At 38.0% G+C, this 20719-nt stretch overlaps 1 protein-coding gene across 1 annotated transcript in view; it reads right to left on the bottom strand.

Moving 5' to 3' along the window:
- LOC137286912 (uncharacterized) overlaps positions 1 to 20719 on the bottom strand; it is a 77961-nt gene that overhangs the window by 25988 nt on the left and 31254 nt on the right. Inside the window, exon 2 of the mRNA XM_067818937.1 lies at positions 677 to 837. Coding sequence (XP_067675038.1) covers positions 677 to 837 — 161 coding nt within the window. The remainder of the gene's footprint in view (positions 1 to 676; positions 838 to 20719) is intronic.

A 20719-nucleotide genomic window follows, 5' to 3' on the forward strand; every position in this document is an offset into this window, starting at 1 on the left:
AAACTCATAAACTACTGCTCTTTGTGAACTCAGAGGCAGCAAACAATTACCCTTCCAAGGTGCAAAGTGTTCCAGCAGGACAAACACTTGTCGCAGTTCAAGGTTCAGTGGTCTACTGTTACAAGCACTTTCACTGCCAGAAGGTGTCCTAGGAAGGTCAGATATTTCATCCTATCTGGGTGCAAAATGGCCATTGAGATATGGTGCCACATGAAGTGACCTCTCACCCTGTTACGATGCTCAATGTATCATAAGGTGCCCTATGTAGGAGATCACTTACTGTAACAGGGTACATACTACAAGGTTCCCCGTGTAGGGTTAATACCTGTAAACCATCTCAGGGTGCAAGGTGCCCTATGTAGGATTAATATCCGTAAACAGTATCAGGGTGTGTGGTGCCCTATGTATGGTTAATATCTGTTAACCATATAGGAGTGCAAGATGCCATATATAGGGTTAATACATGTAAACCACCTGCCAAGGTGCACTCTGTAGGGTTACCACTTACCCTATCAGGGTGCAAGGTAGACTAAATAGGGTAAACATTTACCCTATCAGGGTACAAGGTGGTTTAAGTAGGGTTACCACTTACCCTGTCAGGGTGCAAGGTAGACTAAATAGGGTAAACATTTACCCTATCAGGGTACAAGGTGGTTTAAGTAGGGTTAACACTTACCCTGTCAGGGTGCAAGGTGGCCCCTGTCTGAAGCAGCTCCTGTACCTTGTCCACCAGCCCCTTACTGGCAGCCAGACGGAGCTTGTCCTCCAGGGACCCCTGGGGCTGGGGAGTCACGGGGGTAGGGGATGAGGGCGCAGCCTGGGTGGGGCCATTCATCTCTGTAACAAAGGTCATTCACATGAAAACGATGGGAAAGAAATAAACTTCATTACACAAATACCAAGTGACTCTTCTTCAAATATTCAGCCTTGTTTCAGTAACAAAATGTTGAATCAATGTCAAAAATAGGTTTATACTTGCTCTATATACTGAAGACCTAGTGAGACTGGTGATGTTAACCTGAATATATATATTTGAAAAATATGATAAACTGATATTGAGAAAGCCCTGGTGTTAAATACATTTTTATTAAAAATTGACAGTGTCATACGAATAAAAAATGAACTCATGAAAACATATATATATATATTCACCGTCCCATCCAAAAAACATTAACATGACACTGACAATAAACCAGGTAAAGGCAACACAGCTTCTTACGGCTTCTCTAACACACTGTGAGTAACATCTTTCATAGGCATTCTAGAAGTTGAGTAGATGAAGAATAAGGACTATGACTTATGGATATACAACTTCTTTAATTTCAAGAAATTGTATATCCATAAATCACAGTCCTTATTCTTCACTGTGAGTAACTGTTGAAAAACATCTTCACATGAACAAATGTTCATGCTACAACAGTTAGTCCTCATCCATATAAAAAAAATACTTGTCAAAATACATGAAGGGTAAAAACATCATGTAAAATCCTGAAACAGAGAGTACTGAACATTTTAGCAATAGCCTTTTCATTATCCAGCACACAAGGAAGTCAAATCAAGAGAACATGAGCTAGGACACATGCTAGGGCACTATACAAACTGAGGAAAAAAGGAAATGTCCAAATTACCAACTAAAGAAAATCCAGGTGAAGCATTTACCTGATATAGATCACCATCTGTCAAACCTATGTCTATACAAGTGGACAGTAAAAACATTTTTCCAGACTGTGAGTCTCAAGACTGTCACATACAAATTATTCAGGGTCACGAACACCATTGCCTCCACTGTGATGCAGACACTCTTCCAAATATCATATCTTACATTAGTGTCAACAATCGCAGGACACACCACCTTTGGAAAACCTACATGAGTCTGCATAGAAGTCACATTAACACTACAGAATCTTAAACGCTCAATGTTAAAATTCAATTCCCAGCCCACATGTAGTGGTGTAATAGTGTCAGTTTATATATCATATCTCATTATGATGATACAAGATGAAGAGGTTGTTAGTGTATCACCAGGTGATTGCAACAATGTAGAATAGTTATTTCTCCCTTGATAGAAGATCTCGATCAAATATCCTTCAAAGAGCTTGTGCTAATTCTTTTGGAAGGATAAGGATTGTCCCTGCTTGTATGAAGTAACATAATTCATTGAACAGAATCATTTCACATAAAAGAAATGGTCACTCACCAAAACATACTATTAAGTCTAAAAAGTTTCTGGCCTTGATACCTGTAGTAATCAGGGTGTGCCTAACACAGCAATCCACCTGTTTTTCCCTTTCACTGAAATACAGACCCCAGATGCAGTAATCAGAGGTACAGTGTGCACTAAACTAACAGACTACTCATTCTCACTAATATACCCTGAATAAATCAACAAATTACACACATACCTTCTAATTAGCTTCTTCAGACCTCACCAGTCTGTGACTAACAAGCTCAGGTGTGACTAAGACGGATTGTCCCCCACACTCACAGACACTGTTGTTTTAACTATAAAGCTGTAATTAGGTGAGGCATGGCAAAATTGATTCATCTCTAATTAAGCAGTCCACTTTAATATTTGATGTCTGACCAGTGCTCTTAGTCAACACCAGTCAACACCTTTAGACAATAGATGGATTAATCTTGTTAACCAGCTAAACAAACACTTCATATCCCTGACCTAATTAAAATCAACATCAATCAGTGGATTAAAACAAGTTTATGCTGAGCATTAAGAAAACCTGCAGCCCTCAAAGGCATTCCTTTAATCACCATCTGTTATTTGCTCATCATTCAGTTTTGTCTCAATAGTAATCTTCTTTACAACAAAGATCTGTCTGAGTCAATTATTATTTAACAATACCTATTGTGCAATCTCAGTTATGCATCAACAGTGATGAAAACAGGATCATCTGTAAAAGTTTTATCTTCCAATAAAAGGGTCTTGTGGTTCAAATTTCATGACTTGCAAATATGGATGTGCTGAGTCAGCATAAAATTACCTTGAAAATTCAGTCTACATTTACTTTCCCCATCAACCTTACAGACATGTTAATAAGAATGCAATAGTTTCAACATCAAACTTTTGGACAAATTGGTAACTGGAACCTCATTTCAATTAATTTTAATCATTGTACTCGTTTCCAAAATGCTACTAAAAGAAGCCAACTTTTGGACAAATTGGTAACTGGAACCTCATTTCAATACCAAACTCTATGCTTTCAGGGCATTTTTCACTCTCCCTTTAAATGCGAACACTATCCACACCAAACGAGTTTGTTTTGAATCAATAATGTTATTCAAAATTATCCTACCTTTCAAAAAACTTTCACAATCATTCTGAGTGTAGGATCCAATAACCCATCATCAGTGAGAAAGGGTCATTTCACCCATCACAATCACACAGCAAGATTCATTAAACACTTTCCTTCACCACATCAAACGATGCCAGCTACATTAATGAAGTAAGCAAATACCACACAGTATCCAAATACCTGCACAAATTATTCACCCAGCATGATCCCAACGTGTGTGTTGATGTCATGCTCCCAGCTGCCAGCCATGATACTTCTATCCAGTACAATGACTGGTAATACCTGTAGCAGCTACACCAGCATGACCTAAGTCTATATGTATTGTTGACATTCACCCAAACCCACAGATGGGCTGATTGAAACCAATAAATGCACTCTTGTTGTTTAGTTTGATGTATTGGGGCTATAATATTAGCAAGATGTCATGAAAAGGCTAGTGTGATGTTGGGACAGCAAATGTTTGTGTTTGGAGTAAGGTCTGTGGGAAAGGTTCCTGTTCCTTTTTGCTCTCATCCTCAACATGTATGTGAACCGCATAGTGTCATACAGTATTAGTAGGTCCTGATGAGTTGAAGATAAAAGCAACCAGGCAGTTTTGAAACCTCACAGCAGCTTAGCTGATAAAGTATTTATATGTCACGCTAAACACCATGGTTTGATTCCCCACATGGGTACCATTGCTAAATACTCACTCAAATCCTGATCCAGGGAAGAGTACAGATATTGTAATGGTGATATGCCACACATCTGCAACATTTATCTTTCTTCAGGAACAACTGACTGGGCTGTTCGTGCCTTCAGAACTAGAGGTATACCAGATTAAAGCAAATGTTTTGCAGATACCTTGGATTATCACTGTTTGATAGAGTCACAAGCATATGATCTTGTTTCAGCTGGAAACATACAGTTTTAACCAGAGACCTCTTGTGGTCATGCTTTTAGTTGCATGTACATGGCATCATCTTAATGTGTCCACACTGCACTGCTTTTCCTAGCACATGTGTAAGCATAGTGAACATGGCACACATGTCAGATACACATATATCCTCTGGTTGTTTACTAAAGAGGTTATGGTGGATTTGAAATCTGAGCCTGAAATTCATCAAGAACCTTGTATTTTGAAACTGTAAAGTATTTTCTGAACCCAAAACTAACAAAATCAAATTCCTAACCACTTTTAAATGACTTCACATGTTTTAAAGGACTCCATATGGAGCCATGACACTGAAGTGGTTTATCATCAGGTAGTCCTCAGCAAGTGACAGCCAGACGGTGTGACAGTCCATTAGAGTTAATCTTCAACTTACTTTAGTCAAGTGTCACATAGATAACACTTGAATTACTGTCTGATGTTCTAAGACAGTTTCATCTTACATCATTGGTCCTATACAATAGTAGAAGTATATCAAGTTGAAATAGGACCCATGAGGTGCTGTAGGCCCTTTGACTAATGGAAACATTCAACCATATTATGGTGACACAAGTAGATATAAGGTGAGTTTGCAAAAATTTTTGAAAGCAATAAGGGCAAAACAAGGCTTTTTATTGTCAAAGACACTGACATCAAGTGCCTATCAATCTTAGATCAACTTTACTTCTATCAATTTTTTGTCAGAAATGTTCCTCTATCCATGCCAGGTGGTACATGGGAATAACAGCAGAATGAAGCATTTAACAGAATGAAATATTTAAAAGTTCAATTAGAACCTTAATGGCCTCAACAGCAGGTGAGCTAAAATTGTCACTTTCTTCTCACACCTGACTAGGCAAGAATGCAACTGCTAAAACGACATGCACTCCACCGTTACAGCAGGGGTTACTGTGATCTCACACCGTGACTGTGTCTATAGTCATCGTAACAGATACGCTCAAAGAATAAAAGCAAATGATTAATATTTAATCTCGTTCACAGCTAGTAATTGAGAGGTGTCTTCTACAAAGGCACTGTTTTACAGTATTCATGATCCACATTTGTAGTCAAGAATATGATTGCTTGGTTGGTTGGTTTGTTGTATAAAGAAGCACTCAGCAATATTCCAGCTATATGGTGGCAGTCAACAATCAAGCCTGGACCAGACAATCTGGAGATCAACATCATCAGCTTTGATCTACTCAACTGGGATACGATGACATTTTCCATGAAGTACACGAGAAAGACCATCCAATCCCAAACAATTACAATTACATTTTAGAGTCTGTTCTAGATTTATTCAATAATATGATAAATATGTCCTGACCTTTTTTGGAGACAGGCTTGTGAACAATATGAAGTATTTATCTATTACAGTGTTTTTCTATGACTGTTGGGCAAAGGAGATAACATTTCCAAGATGATTTACCATTCCATGACATTGTGTGACAATCATACGCCTTGGAGCTTCTTCTTACACACAATTTCAGTAAAGATTTAATCTGGATTTTAATATTTGAGGCTATTAGCTGTCAATGAACACAAAACTACTCCCATAAACTAATCCAGAGGTTTAGAGGAGTCTTTGTGATGTAATGATTTCCTTCCAACTAGCTAAGACCCCTGTCATAACATATGATATACTTGTGCACAGATAAGACACATGTTTTCCCCCAACACTGACATCAAGCCTAGACAGGGGGCACCTCAGCAACACAGGATCACATGGATGTAATAAACAACTGCTCTGTCATCCAACAGCAATAAACTGTGATGCAAGAACTGGCATCATAAACAAGAGATCACCATTAACTGTCAGCCGACTCACTGGTCTGTGAGTGAAGGTGAAGGACATGTGGATTAGCTGGTGTTGTCTGGAGGTGAACACATAATCAAGCAATAGACAGAATACAGACTTACTGTATTCAGTACTATGTACTGTACTTATCAATAACTGAGAATTAAAATACCAAGTTACAAGAATATAGATTGTTCATAGAGTTCAATATATTCTGCTCTTGTGTAGTATGGGAACCGTATGGTATGTTAATTAATCTCTGGTGAGTTAATAAACACTGTTCTCAAAAATCCATTTACATATTAAAGTAGATGGCAAAACTGTCCTCAAGATCATGGAACTTTGAGAATGAATATATTCACAACATAGTCAAGGACACAAAGAACTGGTTTATGTGCAACACTTATGTTGAATGGGTTTAATGGAGTGTTGAACATGGTAACTACCCTCTACTGTCACGGTACACTAGCATTGTAGTCCCAGATGTTATTACCTGTCGGGGACCAACTCTGGATTATCTCATGTCCTCAGGTCAACCCTAATTACCTGTGAGATTGGACGAGTCACATCTGGATGTGGAGGGTTGGTTGGGGTAGCTAACAAGGTAGGTAGGCATGAGTGACAAATTCAATAATGAAGGTTTTTGGGGGGCTCATGCATTATACTACATTTGCAAGTGAGATGTGTATTGGTTACAGTCTTAATCTTTTTTTTTAAGTCTAACCCAAATTCAGAATGGGTGGTTGGGTGGTTGGGTGGTTGGGTGCGTGCGTGCGTGCGTGCGTGCGTGCGTGCGTGCGTGCGTGCGTGCGCGTGCATGTGCGTGCCTGACTGAGTGAGTTCAGCAGCAGAACGATTGGTAATTAGGTCCTGTGGATTGTTGGCCATGGATAAGTACAACATTGGTGAGACTGAATGACCTGTAATGTCTGGCTAACATGTTACTGATAAGTCAATTCCAGCAGTTGATATCAGAAGCAGCCCCTCACAATGACATACCCTTGAAGATTCCTTTGGTTTATTACCACACAGTTTCAATGGACACCTAGAGCAGAGCAGTGGGGGCTATCAATCAGTGTCAGACACCCTCTTGCAATGTGACCTGCGCCCAACTCTACTTCATCAACCATTAGCAACAGAGAGGATATGCAACCCAGATATCAGGTACCCAGTGTGTCTCGGGTCAAGAGGTATATGCCGAACCATTTAATACATACATGACTACACCGCGATGCCACCATCTCCGACCCATTCTACCTCTGTGCATAATTTACTCATAAAAATATAAGAAAAACTTTCTCACCTTTTTTAACACCTACTCAAATGGGCCATTAAAGGTTGAAAATGAAACTTATTTTCCAAGTGGATGTTACAAGTCTCTTGTACACGTTTGACACTGGCTGTTTTATGCCTACTGCCACAATAGATCTCTAATCATTCTCTTAATAAGTATGTGCCTGTGTTGATTGTAGATTCTATTTGGGTCACAGCAGTCTATCATCATTGTTGGAGGTGACTTGATGTTCATCGTATAAATCACGGCATAAAACAACCTTACTTATAATCTTAACTCGACAAAACAATGGATACATATGGATACAAAGAGGCAATTTACTTCAATGAAGTATCTCTAAATGCTTAGCCTCATATATCACACTGCACATTCAGCTCTACCTCTTTGTGCTGTCTACCTGGCCAAGATATTGGTTACACCTGTCAGGTGGGTGAGACAGACACTGACACACCTTAACACCTATTATTGCTTATATTCACCACAGTAATACAGCTGATGATGCTGGATAGGATCCATAAACAAAGGTGACAAATCCTTTCCATTATATGACATTTGGCATTACACTTCTCAGTAAAGATTCTAATTCTTCGGGGAATAACTTCATCATCCAGCATTCATAGCCACTCTCAGTGTAGAGCACCATATCACCAGCTGAAGTTATCACATATAGAATATGTTGTATATCCCTTCCACATTCATAAGAAAGCCATGCAAATACAGACTTATATTTCCCCACACAGGCAACTTGAGAATGATATATTACTGATATCCATCATGAGTAACGAGGCAAATCATGACACAATGACCACCATTGTAACTGTACTTATATTCCCCAGTGTGGGTCTCTAACTTGCTCCAGTTTACTCAACAATATGTCACCACTGTCAGCTGACAGGAATTGTGCATTTATGTCAAACCGTGGAAGATTCCTCAGTGAAAATATTCCAACAATGTGACGTGTGCTCTTTACGCATCTTCATAAGTGAAGCAAGTTGTAAACATGATAGTAGATACATTGTCAAGTATAATAATAGAGCTCTGTTCCTTGCATAATACTCTGGAAGAGGTGTACAGCCATTTCCTTGTACATGAACTTTGTCACGTCAACATATGGCCTCTACAATGGAATGTCCTGACATTCAGAAATACTCACTTACTACTTCAGAACCCCAACTAGCGACTTTTTTGTACTTTGACTTTTAGTTTGGATGAGTGTGAATCAAAGATGACTCATTTTCAACAAAATATTGTCATTACAAAGGTCAACAACTGCACACCAAGATGCAGTCCAAATGAAGTTACAGGCTTGTATTCATACCATTAGTGTTCATTTAACTAATGAAATTTGTTGTGAGCAAAAAATTGACTTTCTGTTGATGACAGCTGACGTGTGTATGAGTATGTGTACCAAACTTCCCACTTAACTTCCAGATAGTATACAGAGGACTCAGTCACTTAACATGTCGACAAATCAGAGACAGGAAGGAGTTTATCATCTCCATGACAACAGCTTACTGGATGGTATACTACATCAGGTTGTTGGGGTGTTATCATCTGTATCAAGATCCCTTCAACCTCTAGTTTGTAAATGACACTACAGCTGTGTTGACTATTTACAAACATGAGGCAAACACTTCCACACCAAGCAGTGACATGATAAACTGGCCAAATCCCGGAGTTTCATCAACCAGCTTATCAGGCTCTTCGCCACTGTGTGATGTCCTGATGGACATGTTTGACGTTTAAGTGATCACCTTGTAGAGGTGCATGCAAACAATTCTGTTCTTATGATGCAGAGATTAGATCAAGATTAAGAACACTCATATCATTACCGCAATCATCCACCATATAATGTCCAAAATCTAGGTGCCTAAGAGGTAAAGACCAAACTATGCAATGATTAAAATTCAAGTCTAAACTGATATATTCATTCTTGTTAATATTCATGTCAATTTAAATATGTTACGAATGGTCAGTCTGAAATCAAATCAAACACCATAATAGTGGCATTGAAGTTGCATTGGCTGACAATTTATGTAAACAATCGAGTGCCACTAAATAAAATCACTGATCCCCTCAGTCACTGCCTTACAAGAATGAAAAACAATGTGACAAAAACAGTGTCTTTCCAAAGTTGTAAGAAATTTCTGTCAAGTCTATCGTGAATTCTTATGCCTGCATGTGCTTGTGCATGGGTTTAGTTTAGTTACACCACTTTTAGCAATATTCCAACACTACTTGAAACATTGTACACGTGTTTGTGAGACACTAAAACAGCGATACCAGGTGTTCATGAAAAGGTAAATGCTCCCTCCTCATCAGAGGCACCCATGACAAGTTTTGTAACAGTTTAAACTGGGAATGCTATGAATAATTTTACTAACGATCAGTTACAAGTGACATAATGCAACACATTGAAACTGAAATGTTCCACAAATTTTTATGACATCCGGTTTAGACTCACGGTCTTCATCTTATCCTTGCGTCTTTCATCTGTTTCATGACAAGCCAATTACATACCCAACACAACACTATCTTCCTGTAGACAAGTGTTAACCTTTCAAACCATTCTTCCTATCTCTCCATTCAAGTCATATACTATCTTCATGAGACTTCTGATAACCTAAACACAACGAAGGTGGGCTTAAAGTGACATGGCTTTGTTCAAGAAGTTAATCCTACTGTAACAGCGACAAAATGTTTATAGGGTTGGTGATAATCTCAGTTTGTCCTTTGAATGATGACATGAAGGATAACTTCATTGTTGATTGTCCCATGGCACGGCCAGACGGGATGTACATGTTGTATACCATGGCTAGAGGGGAATATGTGGTGTAATTACAACTCTCACGTCTTTGATGTACACTGTTGTAGCCTTCATTAGCTCTATATAATGATTGATTTTTGTACTTACAGAGACTTGACCTACAGCAAGACAATTAAGACTACAATTTGACTGATTTTTTTGTATCCAGTTTTAAGCCAGTTCACAATTATCACTATTTCTTACAATGACACTGTTGGGATCAATGTTCTTCACAGCCTGTTTTCATGAAACATGTGTTCACTTTTGAAAAATGTATAATATTCATGGGAATTTCATGTGCAACTTTCATTGTCCCATGAAACACATACACATTTACCAAAAAATGAATACATGTATCACAGCAACAGCTTGTGAAGAATTCGATTCCAGTGGTCAATGCACTTTCCAAAAATACTGACCCTTCCTAAATCAACCTCATATTTTCCTTCAATGTTTACCAAATATATATTTATCAAGTTTTAAGTTCTAAATAGCCTGGTTACAGCACAGTCCCATCCAAACAATGCCATTGTTCCATGACATAAGGACATAAAGAGACAGACTTCTGGCAACAAGGCGATATATATACCCTGGAACAGTCTTGTGAACTGCTTACCTCTGTCCTTTGATGCAGTTGACAAGATATGATGGCATCCAAGGTAGACAACCATTTTGAGAACATAAATCCACATAACAAGGTTAATCCTACAGGTGAAGATGGGACATGCAGACATTCATGACTGGGGCAGTTCAGACTCCAGTAACTTGCATGATCTGAGATTCCACTAGCCTGTCTCAAGGTTAATAAAGCCAGACAGAGCTGCTCCTATCATATGACCACCAACTAATTAACACACAAAATGCCTGTGACAACACTGCTGCTGATAGACTTACCCTTGGTGTCAAAGTGGTAAAGAAAACAGCATAAATAACTCTAGCTTGGATTTATTTTCTCAAGGAATTAGTTTGAGGGACAATTGATTAATGACCCATACTAGATTAACCTACCACAGATTTTCTAGCTTACTAATGTTATGTACCCAAACAACATTCTTGCAACATGTTATTGCAAAGCAAACATTGTGTCAAATTGGACAATGGCTAGTGGCTTGGGCACATGGCATGAGTTAATCAATGCAGATCAGGTCAGCCTTGGGCAGGATTACATACTTGATCATTTCAACACAGCTTCATGTTTATTTACATGGCATTCATTAAAGGCTGTCATTGGATGCTACCTGGAGGCTTCAAGACACAAAGAATTATGTCACAAGAAATGTCACTGTTGAGCCACATCTAAATATAGCAGGTATATGTGAGATGTGATAGACTGGAACTATAGCAAAATTATTGATTCATGATGTAACATTGTCAATATAATGTAAAATTTCTGAGTCCTGTGCTGGGATTCGGACCGCAAACCTTCTGATCCAAAGTTAGATGCCTTGTATATATGACCAAAGATGTCAGCAAACTGACAAGGAAAGTATGTCGTCTGTGGGATGACTCCACAATCTGCTACAATAATATCATATGCTAAATCTACATACTGAAATGTCGGAATCTATGCTGACCTGTACATTCATATTCTACCATTTAACAGATCACTGTACTATTTCATAACTTTTCAAAGTTTCTATCTGAACAGAATTCTAGGCTGATCATGCTAATGTGAGGGAGTAAAACTGCATCAGATTATTTCATGCAGTATGCAATGTTCTGTTCATTCAGAACCTTCATACAAGTTTCATACAGCTTTCCAATACCAACATCTGTATGCGTGTGGTTCCAGTAGCCAGGCATAATTTCTGTTTTCAAAGTAAACAGTCAATATTTTGCCTCGTGGGTAAATCCGCCTAGCTAGGATTACATTACGTGACACATTATTTGGAAAATCCAATCACAGGTGCACAAAACAGAGACCAGTGTCCAACTAGTCTGTAAACACAACACAACCTTAAATGCCCAAATTTTCATTCAAATCTGAGAATAGCCATTAATATCTTCTTTCATCTACAAGGTGATAATCTGACAGTGACATCATATTGAGCAGTGAAATCTCTCCCTGTCAATACAGCAGAAAATACAGATCTTCCCTCGTTTACAATGTAAACACCTGTCAGGTAGATTCACCTGTCAGTGATCATCAAACAGGTACGTGATCCCTAGCTTAACTCCATAATCTCGTGTTCCTCTATAGCTACTCAAATGGACACCTGACCCATCAACGGACAGCTTCTTAAATTGTAGTACAGACAAACCAAGGTACAACCCAGGAACAAAGCATTATATGGACACAGTTGAGAATACTATTTCCTTTTGTAAGTTCCCACTGATTTTTATCTGTAGAGGTAAATGGTCCTGTTTGACTTTTCGGAGCTCACAGATCAACTAAGCACCACTTCTAATCTGTAAATAGGCCTCCATTTTGATGTGGATGATGAGCTTGTATGGGTGAGTGTTGAGATGAATGGATGCTGTTTCTTGGTGTCTATCACCGCCAGTGTATGTGGATGACACAAGGCCAGTTTCACCATTCAGAGTGATGGGATGGATTAGAGACAAATACTTCAGATGGATAGTTTGTCAGAAGGCAATTATTAAAACTTTTCAGAAGAAATTCCACAAAATCTTAAAATATAACGTTAAAAATACAAAGTAGATATTCCTATACTTCCTCTGATCTCTATATTTAATTACTGATTTCTAAACATGATCTCTGAAAATCACTAATCAGCATATATCCTGACATGGGGAAAAATATACTGAAGGAAACAAGTAAGGTAACACATGAAAGCACTACTGTTCCTATTTTCAGATTTGTTTCAATGTTTTCTATCACACTGCAAAATAAAGGAACAGTCTGTACTCTCATGTGTTCCCATACTTACTTCAAACCCAAAATGTCAAAGTTTCATTAAAATTTTTGTTTCATATATTTCATGACATTTATAAGTAATGTCTACAGATAATTATAACCATACCGGTTAAAGAAGACATCATCAGCGTGTGGTTTGGTTTGTTGCTTAACACCACACCCAGCAATATTTCAGCTATATGGCAGCATTCTGTAAACAATCCAACCTGGATGAGGCAATCCAATGATCAACAGCACGAGCATTGATTCAACAGGGAGACAATGACGTGTCAACTAAGGGAGCAAGCCTGACCACCCAATCCCACTACCCACTAGTTCCCTCTTATGACAAACATGGGTTGTTGACGATCAGTCCAAAACCAGAAGCTAAGGGAATCTAGAAATGCCACATTTTCTAGGCTTGCATGGTTTTCTTGGTTATATTTGTTTATTTACGACATACTATGATGATAACATATGCATAATGTGTATAACACGAACTGTTTTGGATATAAAGCACCCGTTACAAGGCAATTAACAGGTCTTATCCTAATGTTATATACAACCCAAAATGTTTTAGGGATCACTCAATTCATTCACGTTTCTAAAGGGACATGGAGCATTACCTTGTTTTGAATTGTATTTGACTACTTATTGCATTTAATCTTACATGTTTTCAACAGTGTTTGTCCTGAAAACCTGCGCATCTGATCTGACACATAAGACTCAAATATGCAGTGAATTTAGAAGCTTGCATCATTGTTGATGCAATGCTAGTGGGGCCTTAGCTAGGTGGTCGAAACTACTTAGGTCAATGTTTGCCAATGAACAGCTCGGTGCTGACTGAATACCTGGCCTGCCTTACCTTGCTTTTTTGTCACTATTAAACTATCACAGTTGATGCCGTCAAGAAAGTTCCAAACTGAAGTTGACTTCCAATGACATGTCCATGACACCATGACACCAGGGAGTCATGATGACTTCTAAATTTTTATGCTTTGGGCAAACACTGATTCAATATATGCACTATGAATCATATTAGCATCTGAAATTCTACACATTCAAGAAATTGGCTCAGCAATATTTGATGGGGAAGACGAGAAGAGAATGGGATTATTGTTACTGGAAGCTTCTGATGGCCATGACAAGCTCCTAATATTGAAGACAACAAAACACTCATGACTTTTTGTAGTAGAGTAAAACCCAGTGGTGCAGAAATAATACCTCATAAACTTCACTGAAATATCCCCCGACATACGTGGTCTTAAGTCAACACTGCAATGAAAATGAAAAGCAATGACTGGCTGAACTAATAATCTTCTGGAACTTGACGAAATATCGAAAAACAGTTCGCTTGTTGTTCTATATAAACATGTGTCACATTACTGACTTACATATTGCGAAGACACAGTGGACAACAGTATCACATGGGCATGTCAGAGGCCAATCTACACTTGTGGGAATGTCAACATGGTCTACTGTGCTGGTCATTATACTCCCTCCCGGATGTACAGGCCTACTGTTCGCTATTCCCATTTACCTTCATGGATGGCGATTTTGGTGCTGATGTTACACCCTATCTCATGACACATTTAGGGAGTCTTTACACGTGGTTAAAGTTCTTGAAATTTGTATATAAAGATGGTGTTAAGGTGTCTATTTTATTGATGGCAAAGATTAAGCATTTAGCTTCATGGGCGTTGGATGTTGTATTGAATTTCTGGATCATTTGAAAGGTAACATTTAACAAAAAGAAGCCTTCTCCTTCTTTGTGATTTTAGTTATTTATCCTTCAGGTGAGAAGTGAGTCAGTACAATCACTATTCTGCAACTGATCTTCACATGTTATACCTTGAACCATTAAAATTTAGATTACACTTAACTTTCTTCTGCTTCTAGCTGGTAGCATACTGTATGGTGAATGCACCATAATCGTGGGCCCTAGAGGCACAGGGGCATCAAGCACAACTACATACAGCTTCATCCTTTCACACTAGACCTCATGTTGTATTTGTATGCTTCATTCCATTTTGATAGGACTCCTTGTTTCAAAACTTATTAACCATTACTAACTGAAATTCTGAATCATTATGCTTCAACCTCTATCCGTTTCATCTCTCATGATACACTAGTTTCTTCATCAAAATGCTTCATTTTATATCAGTGCTTCATTCTCTTTCAAAGTTTTTCCTCTCATAAGACACCTTCTTTTCTGTTTGTATACTTTATTCCTTATCAATAAACATGTGCTTCAGTTTGTAGCATTACGTTTCACATACATCGCCCTTCATCAAATGTTCCTTCTCTGATTGATATACGTAATCCTCTTTGAAGGTCTTCTAACTGATGCAACCCATGAAGGTCTGAGGTAGAACAGGCCTTCAGCAACCTGTGCTTGCTATAAAAAGGCTACTGTGCTTGTCGTAAGAGGCAATTAACAGAATCGGGTGGTCAGACTCGCTGTCTTGGCTCACACATCATCAGTTCCCAATTGCGCAGATGGATGCTCATGCTATTGATCACTGAATTGTCTGGTCCAGAATTGATTATTCACAGACTGCCATCACATAGCTGGAATACTGCTGAGTGCAGCGTAAAACTAACCCGCTCACTTTATCTGATGCTCAAGTTTTCTAAGTATTGTACAAACATAGCTGCCGACATCTGACATCTTGTCAAGGCAACACTAATGAATAATATGATAAACAAATTCAAAACCTTCTGGCAATGAACAACTGTGGAAATGTGCATCTTCACACCTTTACCAAGCTTCTTGTGTCATACCATCAATGGAAGCTCTCAGTCATGCAAGTGAACCTCACCCATTTTCTCAACCCATCAATCAGAACACACCAAGCCATGCACATGTACCTAACCTGCATTGACAGTCAGCCATGTTATGGTGCCAGCCATCTTAGTGCCATGACAGTATCATGTATCATATCACATTTCATCTGATTTAGGAGGACAAGTCAATCAATCATTTCCCCAGTTCAAGGAGTTTTTATTTCTATTTTCCCTAAAAGTGTTTAGCACTGTCAGACGCATTATTGAGAGGTTCTTTTGTAACGAACTGAGGAACATAAGGGAATTAACAGTGTCATCAGAAGGACCTGGGAGTGATTTGCAGCAGGAAATAAACATGTACATAAATCATTCACCACAAAACTGACATACATTTCAAATGCTGCTGATACTGAAAAGGAAAACATGGATGTAATAGAAATAACGCTCAATAAAATACGCTATCTAAACTGATGATGGGTTGTCATTATTAAGCAAACTATTTAATTAATTTCAAATTTGTTCATTTCCAAAGATAATTAACATACCATTTAAAAAAATCTCCATAATGACAATTATTGCAATTTATGTATTCCAAATGTGGGATTTTTGCTATTAACATGTGAAGGTACATTTAATGAACTTGTAAAGATGTAATTCTCAGAAGAAGCTACTCTCATAGTTCCCAATAAATAGGTTCCTAGCACTATTTTCTTTCAACAAACTTCATAACTGGTGCAACAATATACACCAAAATGTTGCTCTGCACGTAACAAGATGTTGATATCCATAAAGTCGTATGCTTCATTTCTGACTCACCAGATTCAAGAATCACAATCACAATCTTGCTACGATGGATGACTTTCCTTCAAAATCATGTGACACATATTACAGCATGTCACAATGAGAGATTGCACAAACAGGATCACCACTATGAACCACTTGAATTCTTGACGTCTGATGTGACTGTTAAAACAGACGGGAATCTGACTCTCACTCACCAAGACATTTACCACAGCAATGGTTTCTAAGTACTTCATTATAAGCCTTTTAGTACTTCCATACGCTGATCAATAATCCCTCTGTGTCCTTACTTACTTACAATCAGTCTAAGTACCGTAATGACAGAAGGGCCAATGTGGAAGAAAGACACTAGGGATGATATCATTCACGAGGCAATGTGATATCATTCACATATCTAAGAGGCATGTTTGATCTCTACTCTCACTGACTATACAATTGTCCTGTACCTCTGTGCCTGACTTCGTATACGCCAAGATGAAAGACAAGACCTAATCCTATGAAATTTGACAGCAAATCCTAATGGATTACATCAACTTACACACTGTGTACATAAGTCAGAGCCAGCGAACCTCTGGACAGTAAGCCAATTGGATGTGCACCATTAAGTGACTTCCAACAGTAGGCCTGTACATCCGGGATGGAGTACAATGACTAGCACAGTAGACCATGTTGACATTCCCACAAGTGTAGACTGGCCTCTGACATGCCCGTGTGATACTGTTGCCCGCTGTGTCTTCACAATATGTCAGTCAGTGATGACACATGCACATATAGAACAACATGAGTTATTACATTTAACAGCAATATTCCAGCATTACTATAGCAGGGATACCAGACAGAGGCTTCACACATTGCACCCATGAGGGAACTGACCACTAAGCTACTCCCCTTTGGAAAAAGGAGACCGATTTCAGTGAAATGGTGTAGTTAACATTCCTTCTCATGTAGGTACTGAACTGAAACATAATTTCAGTGTCAAGGTGAAGAAAGATGTACAGATAAGTAATGAAAGTCTGAGATATGGAAACACAAGTATTGTTATGGTGCTGATAAACTGACACTCAGCAGTTCTTTATAACTTAGGGTACAAATCCATGTTATCTGGGTCCTATAGTACTGAATGATGACCACAGAATTCTCCCTTGTAGCCATACACAAATATGGTTCATCTGAAATGTGTGCCAATCACTGTAGGAATGACACCCATGTCTGCTTCTAGACAAGCAAAGATCAAACCACAAAGCCATCATAAACATCAATATGGAAAACAGAAATGTTGAATAGTTTGCAAATACACCTCTTATAATATTTGATGTAGTCTAAATAACAAAGGCAACAGGTCAGTCTGCACTATCTGAGACAACACAAACTTTCACAAGCATATCTATTTTCAGTTTATCTTTAAAGAAAATACAAATTGTTAAAGGTTGGCTGCTTTTAAACCAAATGCCACCTGTGTGTGTATGTGTCATACAATGCACTCACCATGTTCATCTTATAAGAATGAAACCACAAACGATTAACTGCCAATTTTTCTGCTTTATAATCAGTGATGGACAAATCTGACAGCCTTCTAAGCCTTAAAAATGCCTTGCCATCATTGTTTCTTAATGTTAACATCTTGTGTTGAAAACGAGGATGAGTAACAAACTGAAAATAGACAAACTCAATATTGAGCTCATAGAGCTGTTGCCTTTTAACAGTCATGTTTAGACAATGTCTGACAACAATCCATACACTTGTCATCTTCTCCACACACAAACACAAACATGTGAAATGTCCCAATGCTATCACTTGGTCTGTCTCTGTTGAACACTGTTCTAGGGCTGTTTAAACACCGGCTTGGAACACCTCGCAAGACAACTACCTGTCATCACCTGTTGGCCTGTTTCCACACATTTTAAAAAGTAACTGACAAAATTTCAAACAAATACGCAGCCTGATCTCGTTAAACAGGTGGTTAGCATTCCATTTGAACTCTCTGTATCGGCAAGTCATAAAACATTGCACCTGCTAACTTTAATGTTATTTTCTTGCAAAAAACACAGAGCACTGCCTTTTGTCAGTCTGTTTAGAGTTTGTAATCAGCGTCTTGTGAATTTGTGAATATTGTCAACACCGATTATTTTCACTTGATTTAGATTGAATTTAAATAATATTATTTGAGTTAACAAACAAAAGGGTGCTTGAATAACATGTGTCAAACTTACTATCAATTTGCTGAATCATATTTGCTTATGGTTTGAAGAAGATATGTAGGGCACTTTCTTACATTGAAACACCACTGCAAAAAATGAAATTGTTCATGAAAGACATGATCATTATAAAAGACTATTTATGAACATCCACCTTTTTCTTTGTGATTTTATGGGGTTTACAGAGCTTTTTGATATTAAATCCAAGTAATAAAAGCCATTTTATAGCTCAAAGCACATTTTTTTCAATAGGTAGTTGTATGAGTACTGTGTATTCAAAGGTGTAGGAATAACAATTATCTCCTAAAGATGTACATGGAGATATTAACATAAACGAGCATCTTCCCAATCATAGGCACCAAACCTGATAATGTAGACCCCTTCCCAAACATTATCAGTAAGGTGCATTGTACGAAACAAGTTAAGCAAGGCGGAAAATGTGCTTGTGGAAACATCACATTCTGTGCATAGAGGTCTTAATGTAACATAAACTTCCATGAAGAATGTCCTTCATGAAATCCTTCCAATTCATGAAGAATGGAGTAATATTTGAAACATTACACCATCAATTCTCTCCTCTTGAATTGTCACTACACCTGCAATAATAACATCTAAGGCAAGCTGAAGGACAAAGACAACTTCCATCTTGAATTTAGGTGAAGGTTGACCTGTTCTAATCTGGCTGAAGTGCATGCACAATATGGCTGCCAAGCATTCCATGATATTAATGGCAAGAACTGTAAGAACAAGGATGGGACTATTTTTTGGATGTACAATTTCTTTATTCTGTATAGGCAACGTTTTGACATAGATTCTAATGTATAAAATAAAGAAGTTGTACATTAATAAACAGTCCTCATCCTTCATGTACTCAACTTCTAGAATGCCAATCAAAGATGTCTAACTGTAAGAACAGCAAGAATAAAGACAGTCAATGAGCAGGGACTGCCCCAACTAACATAAGTGAATTATTAAGCACTTGGGGTAAAATGATTCACTCAACATGAAGTAATTCTGACTTGTGATGCCATGATATGAAACCCCTTCATTTCATGAAACCCCTTCATTTCATGAAACCCCTTCATTTCACTAGTTGAGGTTATAACACTATGGTTTAGATGGTCTGTCTCAGTGAGTTAGTTGAAAGTATGTCACTACACACTGATGGTATGTTTTTACAATATGATTTGAAGACTGTATTTGCAGACTGGAGAGAATATGACATGAGACACATTCAACACAAACACAAGTGATCTTCAAGGTTATAATGGTCCCTACAATGTCATGATGTTCTCCACAACACAGTAATTCAAAAGGAATGATTTACCAACACCAACACAGTTGAAAAGGTATTAAAACTGACAGGCATGGCCTACATACAATTACTTGAGGGCAATCTTGTCAGCAGTTTGTTGGCAGTATATATAGACTCTATAAGGACTTGTTCACTTCTGAATCTACACAACCTCTAGTTCAGTCTGTAGGCGTTGTACCTGAACAGAATTACTGAAAGCAATAATACTATTCTTCTGGATATGTTGTGAAAATCCACCAATTGTCCAGGAGAAAATATGGTATTATATCCTGTGCAGCATTATCGCCATGCTGGGTAGTCATATGTCCATTGTGTAAATTTGTCTGAGAATGTTCCCTACCCTTATGATCAAACTTTATTTAACACATTAACATACTCCAATACTGACACATATGGACCAAGAATTCTGTAAAATAAAAAAACAAATTCCTCCAAATTTGTGTCAAAAATACAGGTGTAATACAGGTGTTACAAAGGCATGCCAGTAACAAAAAGCCATTCAAATTTTCTTTTGAGTTCCTAACATTAAAGCTGTTTTCAGACTATTTTGAATAAATACCTTTGAAATTGCATGCCAAACAGTAGTTGGGCATCTCTCATGTCAATGATGCAGTGATGCTTGTAACACAGACAAAAACAACACTTTCA

This window comes from Haliotis asinina, chromosome 6 (assembly GCF_037392515.1).
Source record: "Haliotis asinina isolate JCU_RB_2024 chromosome 6, JCU_Hal_asi_v2, whole genome shotgun sequence".
Classification (NCBI taxonomy): domain Eukaryota; kingdom Metazoa; phylum Mollusca; class Gastropoda; order Lepetellida; family Haliotidae; genus Haliotis; species Haliotis asinina.